General features: G+C 39.7%; 1 protein-coding gene across 1 annotated transcript in view; it reads right to left on the minus strand.

Moving 5' to 3' along the window:
• The window catches only part of LOC128745328 (acetylcholinesterase), a 69,316-nt gene that overhangs the window by 41,983 nt on the left and 3,725 nt on the right, over positions 1–23,608 (minus strand). The window contains exon 2 of the mRNA XM_053842372.1: positions 16,156–16,811. Coding sequence (XP_053698347.1) covers positions 16,156–16,436 — 281 coding nt within the window. The 5' untranslated portion in view covers positions 16,437–16,811. The remainder of the gene's footprint in view (positions 1–16,155; positions 16,812–23,608) is intronic.

Raw genomic sequence — 23,608 nt, forward strand, 5'->3', positions numbered from 1 at the left:
CGGTGGCTCAACGTGTACAACATGGCCCGACTATGACAACATTTTTTTCCTTCACGTAAATGCCTATAACTTTTTTATTTTTCAAGCAATCAGTTCAAAACGTTCCGGAAATATACCCTATTCTTAGACCTTTGCAACGATGTATTTATACTTCCAAAATTCCTTTTGAAGCGAAAGTTATGGGCGAATTCTAAAACGTGGCCCAACCACGACGACACTCCCCTACTCAAGTTATAACAAAATTTGTATTTTATTTGTATGGGAGCCCCCCCTCTTAAAAGGGAGAGGGGTCGTAATTCACCATAGAAAAAATTTCGGCCATCTAAAACTCCCACATCCTAAATTTGGTTCCATTTGCTTGATTAGTTCTCGAAATAAGAGGAAATTTGCATTTCATTTGTATGGAAGTACACCCTCTTAGAGGGGAGATGGGTCATAACTCGCTTTCTAAAAGGGAGAGGGGTCTCAATTCGCCATAGAAAAAAATCTTGCCTCCAAAACCACTTACGTCGTGTCAAATTTGGTTCCATTTGATTGATTAATTCTCGAGTTATGAGGAAATTTGTATTATCATTTGTATAGGAGCCCCCCCCCCCTCCTAAAGTGGATAGGGGTCCTAATTCACCATAGAAAATATTGTTGCCTACAAAAACACCCACATGCTAAATTTGGTTCCATTTGCTTGATTAGTTCTACAGTACATGATAGTGATTCGGAGGGCATTTAAGAGTTTCTTTAAATTTTTTTTATGTAAACAAAAGTGTTTTGTCGATTGAGCGATCAGGACATTGCCGTATAAACTGAAAGAGGTGGTTTCTAGAAAAATTCCGGTCAATTCTCTCAGAATGTGAAAGAATACATCGAAATTTCTTAACTAATGCATGACAAACACAACTAATTGATAATGTTGTAAAACGCGCGAAAAATCGTCACAACTTCAAATTCAAAAATAAATTGAGAGCGTGAGGATGCGTGAGATTTTCTTTCACAACATTACTCTGGAACTTCATACCTTTCTAATGATGGCAAAGTTTTTGCTTGTAGATGCTTAGAACATAAGCAAAAATGCTTTTTTGAAAAAAAAATGCCTTAGAAAAAGAAAGCAAAAAGTTGCTACTTCCAAGCCTGGTTTACGGGCTTCACCTAAATGTGTATAAATAAACTTATGCTCAAATTTACTCTACATACCTTTGTCTTGATTATCCATGTTGAATTTTTACGTGGCAGTTTCTAAAAAATATCAAAAACACAGCAGGAACTCAACCTTGCTGGTCGGACCACTTGCAAAAAAATCACGCTGCGATTTATAGCAAGGTTTTGACAGCTGTACAGTCTTATAAACAATTGAGATGTTATCAAAATGGCCGACATATGCTATAAGTATCTAACAATACAACAATGATAAATAGCGCGTGGTTCATTCACATTTTGATTTTTGAATTTTGGCCAGGTTTTTGGCTGATATACTCCTACGTGCGTCGTACCGCCAGTAAACACAAAGTTAGATTAAACTTCTCGGTGGGGGGTTCTACAGTAGATGAAGGAAGAGGCACGATCTGTGTCTAACAATAACCCTACTCATGTCGTTACCTTAATAAGGGGGTGCGCAGTCTCATTTTGTCCAGCGCCTCTATGGTTCAATGGTACAAGTACCAGCGAGAGCTGCTCATTTTTATTCGGCGGCGGCCGCGTCGCCGGCCTGACGCCGTTTGTTACTATCGGCGGCGGCGGCGTGTATCGGTGTGCGAATAATTTACACCGTTAAATTACCGAATTTCGTATAAGTTTAAGCAAAATCTTTTTAAAAATCGAATTAAAGTTGACAAGTAAAACAAATCTTAATGCTTATTTTGTGAATGATTTTTAATGACCCTTAAATCTTTGAATATTTTTTTTTTGTATGTTTGCGAATACGCGATATGTTAGACACTAGTACGTAAAAGGCAGGGAGGATTGGGATACGCACCCCATCTTTCGATTTTATGCCATACATATGAACGTCCGATGGCTATAGATCGAATTTAAATTTCAGTTGTTTGCCAATGTGTGTTTTTTTTAATTAAGGGATATTACATGCATTGTGTATAATAGACAGCGCCTTAAACTTGGCGGGTGAAATCGGCAATGTTGCAAACCGAGCAAGAAGTAAAGTATGCCCACAGTCTCATGCGAGCGAGTATAACCAGCATCCAGCGCTTACGCAACTGACGCAAGCTTACGAAAAGCATCACCGATGCTGCGTGCATACATCCTGCTACTTACTCACTAGCGAGCGCACAGCCTCGAAGTGTCTTTCTGCACAGCCCGCTTACACAGCCAACAACTTGTGAGAAGCCAACAGCCCGTGCGAGCTAGCGGCATACTAGGATATATGGATATTTATTTCGCATTTTTTTTTGTTCACCTTACGCCCTCACTTACACACGCGGATAAGACTGCGAGCCCTCGCGAGTGATCGTTATCAGCTGCTTGGATTGCAATGACGAGCGAGAGCGGCGACTGTGGCCGATAGCTAAATTCACACTCGCAAAAACTTGTCGCAGTGCATGGAAAAATAACAGTGAGAGTCCGTAGGAGATACTCATGCCGGCGTGTTCGTTAGAACTAAAACGCGCGTGTGAGAAAATTAGACCTCACGAGTGCGGGCTTGCAACACTGAAAATCAGTATGGGGGTAAGACCGGCACCTAATTTTGGCACCAGTCAGTTTACAACCGCGAAATGAAAAGAAATGTCCAATATGTCTCTGTTGATTATTGTTGGATTCGGCTAATCAGTTCCGAATCAGTAAATACGGAATATGAAAATGGACGCAATTTGAAATTAACCAAACGTATTATGTGACACTACAAATCACACTAGAATTCAAAGACAGGCACGATGAAAGTCAAATCATGTACTTGAGCCTCAATGACCGAGTAAGTTCCGTATTACCGACAAAGTGGCCAGTCCTTTGACTTGAAGACGCATGATGGGTTATACGACCTCAAACTACACCAAGATACTACAATTAGTTCAATAGACGTCTATCTACAATATTAGCTGGGATAACATTGACTAGATCTAAACATGTCTCGGATATTTTTTAAGAAATAGTTTGGTGACCGGGCAATAGTTGTATATACGGTATATAAGAGGTGCCCATTAGAGATGGTCGGGTAGCGAAAAATTTGCCCGAAACCTGCAACCGTACCCGTACCCGCCGGGTTCGGGTCGGGTTCGGGTATAGAAAAAAAATAATTTGCGGGTTCGGGTCGGGTACGGGTTTTTAATTTTTGTTTTTGAAACCGGGTACGGGTCGGGTCGGGTATCTATATTGACCACATTTAACACTAAAGATGGTCGGGTACCCGGGCCCGTCCCGTACCCGTCGGGTTGCGGTCGGGTTCGGGTATCAAAAATAATAAACCTGCGGGTTCGGGTCGGGTACGGGTTTTCAATTTTTTTTCTTGATCGGGTAAGGGTCGGGTTCGGGTATTCAAATTTTCATACCCGACCATCTCTAGTACCCATAACAGCCGTAACATTGAATAACATCTGTTTCCTCTGTAAAAGACTGTAAACGAGTTACCGATCATTCAAGGCGTGTAGACCGCAGACTAAAAATGAAATTGAAACTTGAAACTCTAGTAAAATTAAGGGGTACCGGTCTTACCCGCACTGCCGCGGAAAATAATCATACCTCCCAAACGAAAAGCGACTTAAGGGGACATAAACGACTACAATGCACAGTGGTCCAGCAGCGAAAATTAAGTGGAAAGTTTCTTGTGGTTCAAAATAGCTCCCCATAACGTTCAGCAAAGTTGTACAACTCCAAGAGACAATTAATGCGAAATCAACGACTAAGTTCCAGTTTGGCTTGTAAACACATAACACATAATAACTTTTTGAAAGAAAGAGATAGAAGGATAATTCTTTCTACAAAGTTGTAGCTAAGGATCATATAAGTAACTTTGCCAAAGACAAAGTAGGCGTATTTTTAGGCGTTTCTAACTTACAGGGTGTTTTATAAAAAGACCTCTCAAAAATCACTTTTTCGCTGATTACTTCAAATGCAATGATTTTATTGCATCATAATGTTTTACAAAGTTGGTTATCTTATCAAAAGACATATTTTTGTAGAACATTGTATGTTGAAAACTCATACGTATAACGATTTCTAATGTTTTCCCTGTGTTTTTTTAGTCTATTTTAGAATAGAATATCTCAAAAAGGGGCAAATGAAAAAAATCAAACTTGGCCGTTTCTGAAAGCTTAGAGTTTTATCTCAAACATATGTGGAAATAAAAAACTGGTTTTTTCTCTAACTCGAGTAATTTCAGCTTAATTATTTCATGTTTGACCATTTTCTACTATGCAATATTTTCCAATATCTTCTTGAAGACGATAAAAGTCATCATGTCAATAGTAAAAAGGAAATTTGTCGTATCATGACACAATTCGAACTCCGGATAAGTTAAGGGATCTAGTTTTTCGACCTTGTACTAATTTTCGAACCACTGCTAAAATATTCATTATATAAGTTTTTATAACGGTAGCTTTTACAATTGTTTATTGTCAAGATATATGGGCTTCGCCCATCATCCAATCCCTATATAAATATGAAAATTATAATACCAAATACAAAATAATATAAAATGCAGAGGTTTTAGTGTACATGTAATTGACCTCTCAGAAATAGTCAGAAAGTTTTTTCTTAATAGTATCAGTCGACATGTTTAAGTTTAGTATGTTTCTAAAATTGTTCATTAGCTGCATACAGCGATAGGCTGGTTCATTGCGCGCCTAGTTAGTTCGACGGTGGTTTAGAGTGAAGGGCCTTGGTCTCCTCAGAACTACTGTATTCTGGTTAGCAGTTATCCTGGATTTCAAATAATCATTGTCGTATGGTCCTCTCAGCAAATGGAGCTCAGCACCAGCTGTTTTTTATAAATAAGATGTATTGTAAGATAGATTACAATTTTCATTATTTTACAAATAGTCATGGAAATCTTCATTTGGATATATGCACATGAAATTAAATTTTATATTGATATTTCTGATTCTAGTCTAAAGTAATCTTTTAAATTACTTTAATGTCAGAAAGCTGAGAAGTCTTGATTGATGTGTTATATGTATTCAGGAACAGGAACATGACTATGATCGTAGTAAAATAGGGGGAACGCTTTCAAGCAAATCCTCTTAGAGTCCTGGAGTTTTTTGTCAAAAGATTTGAGGGTACCGTTACTGTTATTTTAAATTAGTATCTAAAATGTTCGTGAATGTAATTCGGTGGTTTAGGAGGTTATTTCCCATTTAATTCTATATTAGCTATATCGCCAACCATTCATAAAATGCTAGTACACGGCGCAAATATTATTAAGGCTACGGCACTATCCATAGGGTTATTAAGCGAAGAGGTACAGGAAACGAGAAATAAATGCATTCGTAAGTTCAGGGAAATTCACGCCAGAAAATTTAACCGGATTGCCAATTTGGGGGATGTGTTCAAACGCCTCCTGCTGTCGTCCGATCCAGTCATTGCAATACAAAATCGTACGTATTGTACACGTACTCTGGAGCTTCCACCAAGCGCAAACCAATTATTAATATAATAAATTATTATATTGCTAACAATAATAAAATATTTCGAAAACAAAACATTTATTGAATCTCTTAAATAAACCCTTTTTGTTTTCCAAATCAACGATATTCTTATATAAGGTGGTTGAAGTTTGCGAAAAGGATCTATAGCTTTTTTTTCTTTTTTACCTCTTTGCCTGTTTTGATATACTTACCTGCGATTAAAATATGACATATAACTAAAATAACAGTTAACAATATTACGTATGAAATAACCAATTTTTTTTTGGTAGATTAGTAGATGCATATGCATAGCATATTTGCAAAATAATGAAAATTGAAAGATAGATATTTATCAAAAACAGCTGGTGCTGATAGAAAACTGATGTCATATTCGGAGTTCAAAGGCTATTTTACGTGACAATTAAAGAAATTGTGTCAAGGTACGACAAATTTCTTTTTTACTATTGACATATTGACTTTAATCGTCTTCAAGAATATATTGAAAAATACTGCTTAGTAGAAAACGGTCAAACATGAAATAATTAAACTGAAAATACTCGAGTTAGAGAAAAAAACCAGTTTTTTATTTTCACATATGTTTGAGATAAAACCCTAAGCTTTCAGAAACGGCCAAGTTAGATTTTTTTCGTTTGCCCCTTTTTGAGATATTCTATTCCAAAAAAGAATAAAAAACACAGGAAAAACGTTAGAACTCGTTATACGTATGAGTTTTCAACATACAATGTTCTACAAAAATATGTCTTTTGATAAGATAACCAACTTTGTAAAACATTATGATGCAATAAAACCACTGCATTTGAAGAAATCAGCGAAAAAGTGATTTTTGAGAGGTCTTGTTGTAAAACACCCTGTAAGTTAGAAACGCCTAAAAATACGCCTACTATGTCTGTTGAGACGAACACCGCAAGACCGGCAACCCTTGCAAACCAATGTAAGGGACGGAAGTAAGTCCAAACAGTAACACATTGGACAGCGACAACTTCTACACACTAACACTACATTACCACTCAGTACAATTAGATAGATCACTAGTAACACGAGACAAGTGAAGACGTAACTAGAATTTTGTTAATAAAACTTAAACTTAAATTTGTTATCCTAGTTAAAATCGCGGCAACACACAAATTATACATATATCGAACTAAAATGTAAGTAACATACAAAATCCATGCAAATTAAATACTAAATCTATAAATAAATTTATAGCTTGAAGCTAACGTAAACATCAAAAACGCGTTTGCTTTCGGGAATCGATAATTGTGTGGCAACCGCCCCAACAATCTTCAAGATTTTAATCGGATACTACGTAATTCTCCAAAGTCTGATACGCGAAAAGTGAACAGATTCATCCAGAAAGATGACTAGCAGACCGAATGTCGAGACGCGCTCCATGCGGCGTGATGGTTCTAACCTCAATAGTCCGTCTCCTCGAAACTGCAATGCTTGCAGTAAACCAGATTCCGCAGGAGATATGGTTGAATGCGAAACCTGTCTGCATTGGTACCACTTCCGTTGTGCTGGTGTGGACGAGTCCGTTTCGCAACGCGATTTTCATTGTAAATCGTGTATGTTGGCCAAGGGAGGCCCATCAACAAGTATCAGGTCTAAGCGATCGACGTCATCCAGTGCAAAAGCAGCACGCGTGCAGCTTGACCTGCAGCTTCTGGAGGAGCAGAAGGTATTAGCCGAGAAAACTCATCAAAAGCAGGTGGAGGATGAAAATCTTCTGCGAGAGAAGGAAGAAAAGCTCCGATTGGAGGCACTCCAAAAGGAAAGGGAACAAAAGGAAGCGGATCGTAGGAAAATGGAGGTTATTCAAAAGGAGTATTTGGATAAGAAAAGCCGAGTGATGCATGAGTTGCTACCGGATGACATCGACAGTAACAGCGAGAAAAGCCACCGAACTAGCAGAAGTGGCATTTCGAAGGTGAAAGATTGGTTAAGCACTGCTCAGACAATGGAAACGGTTTCCGGAAATATTATCCCAACCGTTGTCCCGTCAATGCAAGAAACGTCAACTGCTAACCATATCTCAGCTTCAGCGTCCGATCGAGTGATACAAATTAAGCAACAATCTCTCAATGTACCTCTCTCAAACCCTGCGATTGTGTTCAGTAACGCTTCAGCCTTCCCCATGCAAAGCAGCACCATGGAAGTAGCAGTTCCACCGCCAGTGGTTACATACGCGCTTCCAACAGAATCGTCGCAGCACCTCGGTGAAAAACCCAACCACGCTCTCAACGTCCACTCTCGCCAACATGAGGAATTCCCCAAGACAATCCCTGACTGCAGCCAACCGCTTGGTCGTTGGCCGATTCAGGCACAGACGACGACGACACAACAGCAGCTGCAGTTTGTGCATCCGGAGCCGGCGATTCATCGACCAGGGCAATTCCTGCAAGTGCAGCCTACAACAACTGCATTCGGGTCAGCGAACAGAGAGCAACAGCAAGCAGCTCCGGAAAGGCTTCTGACACAAAGGCAGTTCGTCCGGTTTCCAATGGCCGGTGAATATTCAGCGAGAGAACAGCAAATGTTGGGACCGGCAATACAGCATCAAATGCAGCCTGGCCCAATGTATTCTACACGATGCCCAGCGGTGTCAAAGCCTCCCCCGCCACCAGTACCACCGAAACCAAGAATCAACTACGGTCAGGTAATTCCGTGTCAGCAGCAGGTAGGTGGTGACTTGACTCTTGATCAGTACCACACACAATTAGTGCCGAACACAAATTTTGTGTCACACGTACAGACAAATAAAATGTATAACATTCAGTCACAAACACCTACTCAATATACACACTTATACCCGTCCTCTCTGCATACCACTCACGATATTCAGGAAAAGATCAACTATAACTATATGCCCGTTCCGTATGCCTCACAGTCGTCCACCGTTTCGAATATGATACCGATTACGTACAATAATCATATTGAAACAGATTTTCGCAACAAAACCGTTCCGCAAGTTTCGAATAGCACTGTATTTTCTGCTGCTGCGCCTTTATATAGCTACCAGCCACCAATCGCGTCTGCATCTTTTGCTGCTGGACCAAGCTCGTTCGGCACTCAGCCTATTCCAAGTGCAAACCACCAAACAGCTGTTACGGTTTCTTCATGTCAGGTGCCTATTGTTTCTTCGCTGCCAGTATGGCAGCAATCCGGACCATCGGCTCAGCAATTGTCAGCTCGTCAAGTAATTCCGAAAGAACTGCCAACGTTCAGCGGTAATCCGTCAGATTGGCCACTTTTTATTACAAGCTATAGGAACTCGACAGAAATGTGTGGTTACACTGAAGCAGAAAATTCAATGAGGCTGCAACGCTGCCTACAAGGAAATGCGCGCGAGGCGGTTAAAAGCCTTCTGCTACATCCTTGCCTTTTGCAACAGGCGTTGCAAACTCTCCACATTCTGTATGGCAGGCCGGAGCTGATAGCAAATTCGCTCTTGGAACATGTGTATGCTACTCCCGCGCCCATAGCAGATAAATTCGAAACCATAGTGAATTTTGGACTTGTTGTCCAAAACATGTGTGGTCATCTAGCGGCCGTAGGAATGCAAAGTCATCTGAAGAACCCAACATTACTTCAGGAACTGGTGCAAAAGCTTCCAGCAAATATTCGGTTAGATTGGGCGCTGTATCAGCGACAGGTTGACTCTCCAGACTTGTCTACATTTGGTGACTTCATGACATCGCTAGTATCTGCTGTAAGTCAGATCGTCGCTCCAGTCGTATCAAAGGATCTGAAGGCAGATCATACAAAAACAAGATCCTTCGTGAATACGCATACAGTTGATAGCGAAAATGACGTTGCCAGTACTAGTTCGTCGGAGGATACCAATGTCCAACAAAGATTCTGTCCGGTGTGCAAAAAGGTTGGACACAATGTCAGGAATTGTATGGAGTTCCAAAGCTTATCTGTGGATGCACGGTGGAAAGTTGTCATTGAGCATCATCTGTGTCGACACTGTTTAGTTCCACACGGCAAACAACCCTGCAAGAGTCCTGTTTGTGGGATCGAAGGATGTGAGTACCGTCATAATAAGCTTCTGCATTCGTCGAAACCCAGTGCAACTCAACAAGCAAGCCAGGTGACGTCCGGGACAGTATCCTTTCATCGTGAAAGCGGACACTCTTCACTCTTTCGAGTAGTTCCAGTTACCATCTTCGGAAATGGGGTAAATGTGGACACGTTCGCCTTTTTGGACGACGGTTCAGAACTGACAATTATAGAGAGTGGGTTGGCAAAAAAGTTAAATGTCGTCGGCAAGGTAAGCCCATTATGCTTGCAATGGACAGGTGATGTAACAAGAACCGAGAATAATTCACAACTAGTGCAGTTAAAAATCTCGGGACTTGGTAGCACCAGAAAGCATCCGCTCAATGACGTACACACTGTTTCCAAGCTCAATCTACCGCTTCAATCGTTGCAGTTTGATGAAATGCAAAAGCAATTCCGGCATCTTCGTGATATTCCGGTAGCGGATTACCAATGTGCGACTCCCCAGTTACTCATCGGCTTGAATAAGATTCGCTTGAGCTCAAACTTAAAAATAAAAGAAGGTAAACTAAACGAGCCAGTCGCAGTAAAGACAAGGCTTGGTTGGACAGTGTACGGGAGTCTAAAAAGCGACAGCAAGACATCTGCGCCCCGACATGTCCACGTCTGCTATGTACCACGTAGCTCAGCTATGGACGAGTTACATACACACATAGCTTCAATACCGGAAACGATGGAAGAAAAAGCAGAGTCTGTTTTATATAGTATTGCACAAAAAAGTTCTCATCCAGATGAATGTTTTACGCTGAAGAATCATCAACAATCTATAGCGGATCAAGTGTGTGTGAAAAAGGCCAGTGCACTCTACAAACTTTCGTCAATCCTCGTTGAATTCCGTGTGATTCGCATATGCAGTCGCATTAAACAGGCTGTGAGGAATAGTTGGACACGAGGACGGGTAAACAAGGTGTATTTTGGAAAAGACGGACGGATCAGAAAGGCGGATGTTAGAATCGATAGTAATATACTGCAGAGACCTGCAACCAAGATAGCGGTGCTCGGCTTCACTGGCAGTATTGCTGAACCAGACCTCCAGACGCAATACGGGGCGGGGGATGTTGAGACGAACACCGCAAGACCGGCAACCCTTGCAAACCAATGTAAGGGACGGAAGTAAGTCCAAACAGTAACACATTGGACAGCGACAACTTCTACACACTAACACTACATTACCACTCAGTACAATTAGATAGATCACTAGTAACACGAGACAAGTGAAGACGTAACTAGAATTTTGTTAATAAAACTTAAACTTAAATTTGTTATCCTAGTTAAAATCGCGGCAACACACAAATTATACATATATCGAACTAAAATGTAAGTAACATACAAAATCCATGCAAATTAAATACTAAATCTATAAATAAATTTATAGCTTGAAGCTAACGTAAACATCAAAAACGCGTTTGCTTTCGGGAATCGATAATTGTGTGGCAACCGCCCCAACAATGTCTTTGGCAAAGTTACTTATATAATCTTTAGCTACAACTTTGTCAAAGAAATTATCCTTCTATCTCTTTCTTATAAAAAGTTATTATGGATTATGTGTTTACAAGCCAAACTTAGTCGTTAATTTCGCATTGTTTGTCTTTTAGAGTTGAACAACTTTGCTGAACATTGTAGGGAGCTATTATAACTCGCTTAGCCGCAAAAGTAAGTTTCCACTTAACTTTCGTTTCTGGACCACTGTGCAATGTTTATAAAAGTCATAAATTTTTTATTTCAGATTTTGATTCTGCAGTCTTTTTCGCTTATTTTGATACTAATTTTGTAATGATCCGACCACGGGAAATGGTCGAAAAACGATCGAACACCGAAGCATATCAGTGCGGCGTTGAACAATTTCAACGGAATAAAACGCCGCTTCTGTAAAAACACGATTTTCAAACTTTATGTACATTTTTCTCATAAACTACACTACGTGTCGGAATAAACTTTTTTTGTTTTATTGGTAGAAGGTTGGCAAAGATTTTTATAACTTTTGAGCTCTGTAAATGAAGCACAGCCAGAGGAAAAGGAAAAATAATATTTTTTGAAACGGTAGTTCTTTGTAACGAAGGGACGGTAGAAGAAACTAATGAAATTTTTAGAGTAAGGAGAAAGAGCGGAACGGTGAGAGAGAAGGGGGGGGGAGGTATTAGTAGCTACGCTTAACAAGTTGTCGTTGTGACTCCTACCTTTTGTCCAATGCTAGAAGGTGCATGGGTCGAACCAAGCTATAATCTGAGATTGTAACCGAATTCGAAGCCACAACCCCATTTACCATTTACCCCCCCCCCCCCCCCCTCCCCCCCGCACCTTTCCACTATTTCCCCTCCATTGCAAAAACTTTTCATTACTTTCCCCTACCGTCCCATCATCAATTGTAGAACCAGCGTTTCAAAAATATTAATGCTTGAACCTCTTCAAATATTTTCCAAACAAAGACACCGACCAATTACCTCTTTATTTTGTTTAAAAAATACGAACAACTCTAGAGGAAACCTGCACCGCCTCCGGCAAAACACAACCGAACCAAATTTATCTAAGTACATACAAATCTACCATTGGTCCTGACGTCTTCATTGCTTTGTGACTTCGCTAATTGAAAGAATATTCTAAATATTGGACAGGTTTTTGCTTAATTTTTATTTTTGTAATTTGCATATTTTTTCAATTTTCTCCAGGTTCAGACGCCCATTTTGACAGATTAGTTGTTTACACTAGAGTGCTCTTTCTTAAGAGTATGATTTCTCTTTCAAGAATATACGGTTTTTAGAGAGTTTTTTGGCAGTATGGTTAAGATAAACCAAGCTTGCAGAAGAATGTCATAAGGTTTTGTCAAAACTATTGTTAAGTTTCAGCAGCGTCGTATTTAAGCAGATATCAAGTATCGTTTAAAACCGCTTGTAAGGTGAATTACATTTATTAATAATATTAATAATATTATTAATTAATAACCAGTAATGCAGTATGTATAAACAACGGACTAAATTTGGAGCAGATTTGCGTTTCTTCTGTCATAAACGGTAAAAGGCTGCTGATATGTGCAGTGTATATTCCACCCGACAGGAGTGGTGATATCGGCACATTAAACGGCCACATAGCATCTATCGATGAGTTGAGAGCGAAATTCTCATCAGAAGACACTATACTTGTTTGCGGTGACTATAATCAGCCACATATTCAGTGGGCCAGTGACCTTGATGGGATTTACTGTTGTAATGCAAACCAGCTCCCACCGTCAAGTTGTACTTTATTGGACGGCATGGATTTTTTGAATATAGGACAAGCAAGCCTCATACGCAACCATCTCAACCGTACACTTGATCTGGTTTTCTGTTCGTTTGAACAAAAGGTGGATGTTACCGAATGCTCCGCCCCGCTACTGCCAATCGATTGTCATCACCCACCGTTAGAGATTTTACTTCCTGCCGTTGCTGATTGTACTGAAACAGTTAATTCGAATGTTGAGCGAATGCCAAATTACCGCAAGATCAATTTTACTGCTTTACTTGAGCACTTATCAATAGTGAATTGGGAAATTCTTTTTGCTTCATGTGACGTCGATGGTATGGCTGAAACGTTTTGCAATGAAATTCGCTCGTGGCTTATGACAAATGTGCCAAGGAACCGCATGGCTGCCTCACCTGCTTGGAGCACCCCACGGTCTCGTGCACTAAAACGTGCGTGTAACGCTTGCCAACGTAGACTTCGTCGCAGTCGAACAGCTGAACACAAACGCAGTTTTCGACAAGCTAGCAATGTTTACCGTCGGGTTAATGCTGCATTGTATAAGTCGTATGTATTACGCATTCAATCAAGTCTTCGGAGGAACCCAAAGAGTTTTTGGAGCTTTGTAAATTCCAAACGGAAAACTTCGTCGGTACCATCAAATGTTTTTCTTGACGAAGTGACTGCCACGTCAACTGCAGCCGCCTGTGACCTATTTGCTAAACATTTCGCTTCTGTCTTCAATCCCGCCTGTTCTACCCAACAGGAAGCCGAGTATGCTGCCTCCGATGTCCCAATCGATTTAGTCGATGTACGTACTTTTGTAGTTACAAAAGAAATTGTTGTGGCAGCTGCAAAGAAATTGAAATGTACATTTTCGCCTGGCCCAGATGGAGTTCCTGCAGTGGTTTTATCTCGTTGTATAGCAGTACTTGCGGATCCTCTATGCTGTATTTTCAATCGCTCGTTCCTGGAAGGAAAATTTCCTTTCGTGTGGAAGCACTCTTATATGTTTCCAGTTTTCAAATCCGGTGACCGTAGAAACGTGAAAAACTATCGTGGTATAACAAGTCTCTCCGCTGCATCGAAGCTGTTTGAGATCATTGTGAGTGGTGCTCTTTTAGAGCGATTAAAAAATTATATCTGCTTTGACCAGCATGGTTTTATGCCCGGCCGTTCAGTGACAACTAATTTGATGCAATTTATTTCTACGTGTATTACGAACCTGGAATTGAAAGCCCAGATGGATGTGATATATACCGATTTAAAAGCTGCTTTTGACAAAATTGATCATCGAATACTGCTTTGTAAACTCTCTCGACTGGGCGCTTCTGAGGAACTTGTTTTATTGCTGAAATCGTACCTCTCTTATAGAGCATTGCAAGTTAAAATTGATTCCTGTACATCGAGACCATTTTCCAACATATCTGGAATTCCACAAGGAAGCAACCTGGGTCCATTGCTTTTCATTCTGTTCTTCAATGACGCCGCCCTGTTGCTCGATCATGACTGCAAGCTCATTTATGCAGATGATCTGAAACTTTACTCCGCTGTGCAGGCCATAGAAGATTGTGAGCATCTTCAATCATTGCTTAATGTATTCGCCGGTTGGTGTAGAAAAAATAAGTTATCGCTTAGCACCGACAAATGTGTAGTGATCACTTTTCATCGCATCTTAACGCCTATCACGTTTGCATACCAAATTGATGGTGTCACACTCTCGAGAGTAAATCAGATAAACGATCTGGGCATCCTGCTAGACACGAAACTTTCATTTGACTCGCACCGCTCAGCTGTCATCTCTAAAGCGAGCCGCCAATTGGGTTTTATCTCAAAAATTGCAAAAGATTTTACTGATCCGCACTGCCTAAAGGCGCTATATTGTGCTCTTGTACGCCCTCTTTTGGAAACCGCTGCTGTAGTTTGGTGTCCACATCAAGCATCTTGGAGTATTCGAATCGAGCGCATCCAGAAACGTTTCATCCGGTTAGCTTTAAAGCATTTACCATGGCGCAACCCATCTGACCTTCCTCCGTACCCTGACCGATGTCGACTTCTGGGATTAGATACATTACAACGACGACGAACCATTCAACAAGCAATACTGATTGGAAAGCTTCTAAATAGTGAAATCGACTCCCCCTGGCTGCTTTCCGCTTTGAATTTGCGAGCCCCGCAAAGGACGCTACGTAACGATACACTACTTTTGCCTAATTTCCATAGATCATCTTTCGGATATAATGAACCAGTCACGGCATGCATTCGCGCCTTCTCGTTGGTGGAAGAATTGTATATTTTTAACGAACCCAGTTACTGTTTTAAAAATAAGATTTCTAGATCTTCCATGATATGAGTTACTATATTATACCAGTATATTCATTAAGACTTTAAGTGTCAGATGAATCATGAAGACAAATAAACAAACAAACAAATAATGCAGTTTTATGGGTTGTTCTTCAAATCTCCTTCAGTCAAACTTCAGAAATGTTAATCAAGTAAGGTAAAATTCACTAGAAAACAAACGTTGTAAAACCTGACAGATTTGACAATGCTCCGATGAAACTACTATAAGAAATGAATAAAACCAATTTGCTATTGGATTTTTACTTGGGCAGGATACAAAGAGCTCACAAAATATTACGATCATGAAGCATACGGCGCCATACGAAGCTGATAATGTACAAAACCCTTATTAGTTTTCATGGATTTGACGATACTTACGGAGAACATCCGTACCCTTGCTGTGTTCGAGCGTAAGGCGATATTTGGGTAGATTATCATCGTACATCTGGAAAAAGTTGTTAGGTGGTGCTGGACCAGACACGTCGTAAGGAAAACGGTTTTATTCAACAATTCTACCGACACTCAGAACAGAGGGCCCAAAATGTGAGATGGCTCAACCAACTCTAAAGCGACTTGCGACTTGTGAGACGCTTAAGAAATTGGCGACCAGTAACCCAAGATCAATCTGAGTGGAGATGATTGTTTGAAACAGCGCGAGCCATTCCGGCTCTATGGTGCTGACAACGACTTCGAGGGTCGTACAACTAGGCAGAGTAATTTTCATGTACTCTTAACAGCTGATGCGAAATTACGAGCTTGTAAGTGTGTAATAAATTTTATTCCGTGGGCAGAGGGCTTCCACCCCCCAAGTCCCCACCACCTCCATGTTATATGGGCTGTATAAAATAAACAGCGCGCGTAATTGAGTGTTACGTATTTGTATATTATTTATTAATAACGTAGTAAACGAAACAAATAAATTTTTAATCCTGCAATTATAATTATAGCTTACCGTTCTTGTATGCAAGATGCAGGAAGTCGAGTAGCGTCCAACACGCCGTGCCAAGGCTCAGCAGGTACAGGTTTTCGAAAGCGAAGCCCATCGACGGGAGGTTTTGCAAATGGTACACCATTAAATACGTGCACCTCACGACCTTGTACCATTGTTGAACGACCTCGTATTGGACCGCTACTTGTCTGTACTACCAGCCGATCAAAGATTCCATACACTGGATTTATCACAGATACACACAACACAAGGAAAAACATTTTCCAACACCACTCTTTCGACATTTTCTGATTTAATGCTTCCTGCAAAACTATTACTTCAATAAAAAACTTTCTCAATCAATGTTTTCCAAATCTGGTTTTTAAAAATTTGTTTCCTCTTTTATTCACCTATCACTATTTTCTCACATAATTGACTAACACAATCTGATGAACACAAACAGTAAATAAACGATCTTTTTGCAATCTATTAATCCGGCGTAAAGGATGCAATCACATAACATATTAAATTAAGCTTTATGGCTTTACTTTATTCTTTATGGCTTTACTATACTATGATATATCAAACACAACTTTTGCTTCATGTATATCAATGTGCACGCCGCAGAGCTCCACGAAACAGACTAGGCTCTTTCTGATTTGAAAAGTGATACACGTCAGCTGAAAATTTAGGAAGAAAAAACAACATATGGAGAAATTAATTTGTATTATATTTGAAAAAGTTTATTTGGATATGTATTTGGATGCAATTTCTAGAAATACTTTGAACTGAAACACTTTTTATAGAAATTTCCGGAATAACATCTTATAAATAAATATTACACATGCTTTAGGTTTCCTTATATAATTCCTACCGCGGATTTGAACTTCTTATTCCACGCATGGAGTTTCTTCCTAACTATAAGGGAACGTTCGTCTTTGATACACACGATTTTACTCTTTACTTTGGACGTAGGACTACGTCTTTGTTTACTATACGGGACTGGGTAGCACTTTGTGAAAATGAAAATAGAAGTGTAACTTTTGAATGAAAGATTTCAAATGCTGATAACTACTAAACTACTGAACGGAACTGAAAAATTTATATGTCATTGGATAGATAAAATGACCAGCAATTTTATGAAGGGCGTAAGAGGGGGGGCTCCTAAACAAATAAAACGCAAATTTCCTTAAAACTCGAGAACTAATCAAGCAAATGGAACCTTTGGCATGTGGGAGTTTAAGAAGGCAGAATTTTTTTCTATGGTGTACTGAAATCCCTTACTCTTCTAAGAGGGGGAGGGGGTTCCCATGCAAATGAAATACACATTTTCTCATAACCAGAGATGGTTCGATTACTTTGACTCAATTTTGATTCATTTGACAGTAGCGTCTTAACGGCGCCAAATATGACAAAGCTATATATGGGACATTTATAGAACAGGATATTATCTATAATTTTGCTGAATTAAGTTTTGCTGTATGCAGTATGGCGCTACAATGCTAGTATTTTGTTAGTGACTAAATGAACGTTCATTTAGTCACTGATCAGTTACTAACGTTGTAGCGCCGTAACTATAAAAGATACTGCAAAACTTTGTGCTTAAAAATTGTTGATTAGAATAAGTTTTACAAATGTCCCATAAATAACATTGTCATATTTGGCTCGGCTGAGACGGTACTGTCAAATGAATCAAATCTGTTCATAACTCTAGAACTAATCAAGCAAATGGAACCAAATTTGGCATGTGGGGGTTTCAGGAGGCATGATTTTTTTTCTGTGGTGAATTATGACCCCTCCACCTTTCAAAACGGGGGCTCCATATATCTATACCTATAAAGAAGGATTTCTGTCTGTCTGTCTGTCTGTCTGTCTGTCTGTCTGTCTGTCTGTCTGTCTGTCTGTCTGTCTGTCTGTCTGTCTGTCTGTCTGTCTGTCTGTCTGTCTGTCTGTCTGTCTGTCTGTCTGTCTGTCTGTCTGTCTGTCTGTCTGTCTGTCCTGTGTTCCTTATAGAATCAAAAACTACTGAACCAATCGGCGTGAAAATTTGCATGTAGAGGTTTTTGGGGCCAGGAAAGGTTTTAGTGATGGTTAGAGACCCCTCCCCCCACTAAGAGGGGGGGCTCCCATACAAATGAAACACAAATTTCTGCATAACTCGAGAACTAATCAAGCAAATAGAACCAAATTTGGCATGTGGGTGTTTTCGGTGACAAGAATTTATTCTAGGGTAATTTGAGACCCCTCCCCTCTTTATAAGGGGAATTATAACTCCTCTCCCCTTTAAGAGGGGGGGTTTCCATACAAATTTCCTCATAACTCGAGAACTAATCAAGCAAATGGAACCAAATTTGGCATGTGAAGGTTTTCGAGGGCAAGAAAATTTTCTATGTTGAATTAGGACCCCTCCTCACTTTAAGAGGGGGGGCTCCTGTACAAATGAAATACCAATTTCCTCATAACTCGAGAACTAATCAAGCAAATGGAACCAAATTTGGCATGTGTGTGTTTTTGAAGACAAAATTTTTTTCTATGATGAATTGGGACCCCTCCCCACTTTAAGAGGGGGGGGGGCTCCTATACAAACGAAATACAAATTTCCTTATAACTCGAGAGCTAATCCAGCAAATGGAACCAAATTTGGCATGTAGGTGTTTTTGGAGGCAAGAATGTTTTCTATGATGAATAAGAACCTCTCCCCACTTTAGGAGGGGGGGCTCCTATACAAATGAAATACAAATTTCCTCATAACTCGAGAACTAATCAAGCAAATAGAACCAAATTTGGCATGTGGGTGTTTTCGGTGACAAGAATTTATTCTATGGTAAATTGAGACCCCTCCCTCTTTATAAGGGGAATTGTAACTCCTCTCCCCTTTAAGAGGGGGGGCTTCCATACAAATTTCCTTATAACTCGAGAACTAATCAAGCAAATGGAACCAACTTTGGCATGTGAAGGTTTTCGAGGGCAAGAAAATTTTCTACGGTGAATTAGGACCCCTCCCCACTCTAAGAGGGGGGGCTCCTGTACAAATGAAATACAAATTTCCTCCTAACTCTAGAACTAATCAAGCAAATAGAACAACATTTGGCATGTGGGTGTTTTTTTTGGTGACAAGAATTTATTCTATGGTGAATTGAGACCCCTCCCCTCTTTATAAGAGGAATTATAACTCCTCTCCCCTTTAAGAGGGGGGACTTCCATACAAATTTCCTCATAACTCGAGAACTAATCAAGCGAATTGAACCAAATTTGGCATGTGTGTGTTTTTGGAGACAATTTTTTTTTCAATGATGAATTGGGACCCCTCCCCACTTTAGGAGGGGGGGTCCTATACAAACGAAATACAAATTTCCTCATAACTCGAGAACTAATCCAGCAAATGGAACCAAATTTTGCGTGTAGGTGTTTTTGGAGGCAAGAATTTTTTCTGTGATGAATTAGGACCTCTTCCCACATTAGGAGGGGGGGGCTCCAATACAAATGAAATACAAATTTCCCCATAACTCGAGAACTAATCAAGCAAATAGAACCAAATTCGGCATGTGGAGGTTTTTGGAGGCAAAAATATTTTCTACGGTGAATTAGGATCCTTCCACACTTCAAGAGGGGGGGCTTCTACACAAATGAAATACAAATTTCCTCATAATTCGAGAACTAATCAAGCAAATGGAACCATATTTGGCATGTGGGTGTTTTTGGAGGCAACCATTTTTCCCATGATGAATTAGGTCTTCTTACCTTTTTAGGAGGGGGGGGCTCCCATTCAAACGAAATACAAATTTGCTCATAACTTTAGAACTAATCAAGCAAATGGAACCAAATTTAGCATGTAGGAGATTTTTGAGTCTTGAATTTATTTTATGATAGTTAGAGACCTCTCACCCCTGTGGTAGGGGGATATGGACTCTCATACAAATAAAACAGAAATTTTTGCGAAACTCAAAAACTAATCCAACTCGAGAAATTCGAGACTCTTCCATAAAACATTAATCAATAACAAGACCACAAAAACTATCTATAGTAACACTAGATCATTCAGGACGAGCCGGTCGCGAGTGTTGCCGGTGACCCGCCGTCGGAAGCGCCGCCCACTGGGGGGCTTGCAAAACTCGAGAAGTGACAAAGATCATCCGAGATTCATGATTTATGTACAACACAGGTTAATTTGTGGCAAAACGAAGTTTGTCGGGTCAGCTAGTATATATATATATATATATATATATATATATATATATATATATATATATATATATATATATATATATATATATATATATATATATATATATATATATATATATATATATATATATATATATATATGGTGTATATGGTGTACTGAGACCCCTTCTCCTTCTACGGGGGGGCTGGGGGGGGGGGCTTCCTCCTAACACTAGAACTAATCAAACTAATGGAACCAAATTTGGCATATCGGCTTTTCGGAAGGCAAGAATTTTTTCTATGATGAATTGAGACCCCTCCTCACTTTAGGAGGGGACCTTCTCGGATCAAGAGACTGTGAATTGACGCCGTCAGCTTACGTGTCTGCTGCCATTTATGTCAAAAGAGAAGGACATTCGAATGGCACGTCAAATTTGCAATGAACGTGCTTTGGCTTTAATGTTCATTGTAACCAATAGACTTTTTAAAGGCCACAAGCGAGTTTATTGATACATGTCACGCTATGCATAATCATATTTAATACAATGATCTGTGGGCTGGCCATTCATTACTATTTCAACCTTTATGATGCACACAAATGATTTTTAAAAGAAATTTCTATGTCTCAATGCATTGGTTGCAGGCGTTGTACTTATGAACCCCCGTTCACGTATTTTCAAAGCCACCATTGTATTTAATGAAGAATTGAATCTGAATATTTCGCTCTTGTCTTTTAAACATTCACTTAAACAATGGCACTCACAGATTCTTGTTAACATAAATATATGCCAGAAATGTAGTTTTCATTAGTCTTTGATCTAAGGATCTGATATAGTCCTACGTCACCCTTTCGTACAACCCTTAGAGCTGTATACCTTGTAGTTTTTACATCCAAAATTTGAAATAACGTCCTCTCGTTTTACATCCAAAATTTGAATTAACGTCCTCTTTTTTACGTCCGTAATTTGACTTAACGTTCTCTGGTTTCACGTCCGAAATTTGAAAAAACGTTCTGTCTCTTTACGTCCAAATTTTGAATTAACGTTTTCTTTTTTACGACCGACTTTTTTACGTCTTCCTTATAATGGACGTAAAACGAGATTTGAGTGTATCAAGGATGCAAACCGCTTCGATAACAACTCGTTGACACCTTTGATTCACTCTGTTAACCAGTTTCAGGATGCCTTCGTTGTACGTCTGTCCCCTATTTTTGTCTTAGAAAATTGTGAATCTTTTTTTCATCATCTCCCAAGATGGTTTCAAGCTATATGGAGTCGGTCAAATATTACGCAACGCCAAAAACGCCATTTTCACGTACCCCACCCCCTTGTAATGATTTGTAGTTATTTATTACACCCCCACCCATACCCGTAACGCGCAATTTTTACATATGCCCATTAAGCGATGGCATCTATTTTTTCAGCCTAAGGCCTAGTTCTAGTGGAACAACAGATGGTTTTGACGTTCTATGAATAAAAAATAGTAGATTACTTACAGTCTTGAGAAAATAGTTATAACATATTAAAATTGTATGTCGGCAAAGTATTTTATTGACGAAAGAAAGGTCAAATAGGCTAGAAACCTGCTGCAAATACCCTCCCGTACCCTATGCATGTTCGATCGTTCTCTCGATCATTGCTCCTGTGTCGCATTGCAATTCAGTTCACAAACGTTGGGTATTTAGGTTTTAGGTAATCTATATATATGAAAATGAATTTTGTCTATCTGTCTGTATGTTCCTTATAGACTCGGAAACTAATGAACCGATCGGCGTGCAAATTGCATACAGGGGTTTTTGGGGCCGGGGAAGGTTCTTAAGTTGGTCAGAGACCCCTTCCCGCCTAAGAGGGAGGGCTCCCATACAAATGAAACACAAATTTCTGCATAACTCGAGATTTAATCAAGCAAATGGAACCAAATTTGGCATGTGAGGGTTTTTGGACAAAGCATTTTTTTCTATGGTGAATTGAGACCCCTCTGCCCTTTAAGAGGGGGAGCTCCCTACATATGACACACAAATTTGTGCGCAAGTGGAACCAAATTAGGCATGTGAGGGTTTTACGAGGCAGGATTTAGTTCTATGGTGAATTGAGACCCCACTCCACTTTAAGAGAGGGAGGAGGGCTCCCATACAAATGAACTTATCAAGCAAAAATCCCCTCTGTGTAGGTTTATTTGTTTTCCTAGGTCTATTGGCCTCTATTACTTTCCTTCTGTTGGGTCCGACGAGCGATAGCAATTAAGGGGAGGATCGCCCTCGCTAAATGGTACTTTCCGCGAAAAGGTTTTCCGTGAAATGGTACATTCCGCGAAAAGGTTTTTCGCGAAATGGTATTCCGCGAAACAATATATTCCACTTTATGGTCTACCAAGAATTGGTTTTCCGCAAAATGGAATTCGGCGAAATGTTATACAATCATGGCGAATATTTAAACTCTATCCGCCTTATTTTATCTGGCGTTTCTACTTTACTGTGAGGAAAAAAACTCGAGGTTATGACAAAGGTCATCCGAGATTCACGATTTATGTACAGCACAGTTTAATTCGTGACAATACGAAGTTTGTCGGGTCAGCTAGTCTATATATGGGTCATTCCATGCCAAGTGACCGAGAAAAAGTTCAAACGTGTAATCGACCTTCACGGATTAGAACCAAATTTTGCCAGATTGTTCGTTTTCGGTCAGTAAGTAACAACCCAAAACTTGGTGCGTGGAATTTTCGAAAAATCGTTTTTCTGTTTATATCATGATCGTAGTGTACATATATTTAAGTATGCACACAGAAAATTTCATGCCAATCCAGGTGTGTGTTCTTGATTTTGTTAAATTGTTTCCAAATGCACACAGAAATAACTCTGATATACATCGACAATTGGACGTATATAATGTTACTACTTTGATAAATGTTACATATCTATGCTGCGTATAGGATTATAGTTACTATATATATAGTTCGGCGGATAGAAAACCAGGCGAATTGGCATCCCTGATTTTTGAAATTAAATTTGAAGTTATGGAAAAATGTACAAATTTTCACGAAAAATAATCGCTAGCAGGTGTTGAAAATGACTAGTTCTATGAAACTATAGTGTGTTTATTAACATTACTCCCACAATTCGAATTTTGAAAAACGTTTGGCTCCGCTTTGACGTTTAATTGGCTCCCGATTATTGTATCCGCCGATCTATCTATATAGTAACTATATATAGGATGCATACATGAAGAATCGAATGATTACATGCTATGTTCTGGCCACACTGGTGTGGCTCTCGCGCAACGGACTTAAGCTGACCGCGTTGGCTGACGGGACGAAA

The sequence above is a fragment of the Sabethes cyaneus genome, chromosome 1 (genome assembly GCF_943734655.1).
Source record: "Sabethes cyaneus chromosome 1, idSabCyanKW18_F2, whole genome shotgun sequence".
Lineage (NCBI taxonomy): Eukaryota > Metazoa > Arthropoda > Insecta > Diptera > Culicidae > Sabethes > Sabethes cyaneus.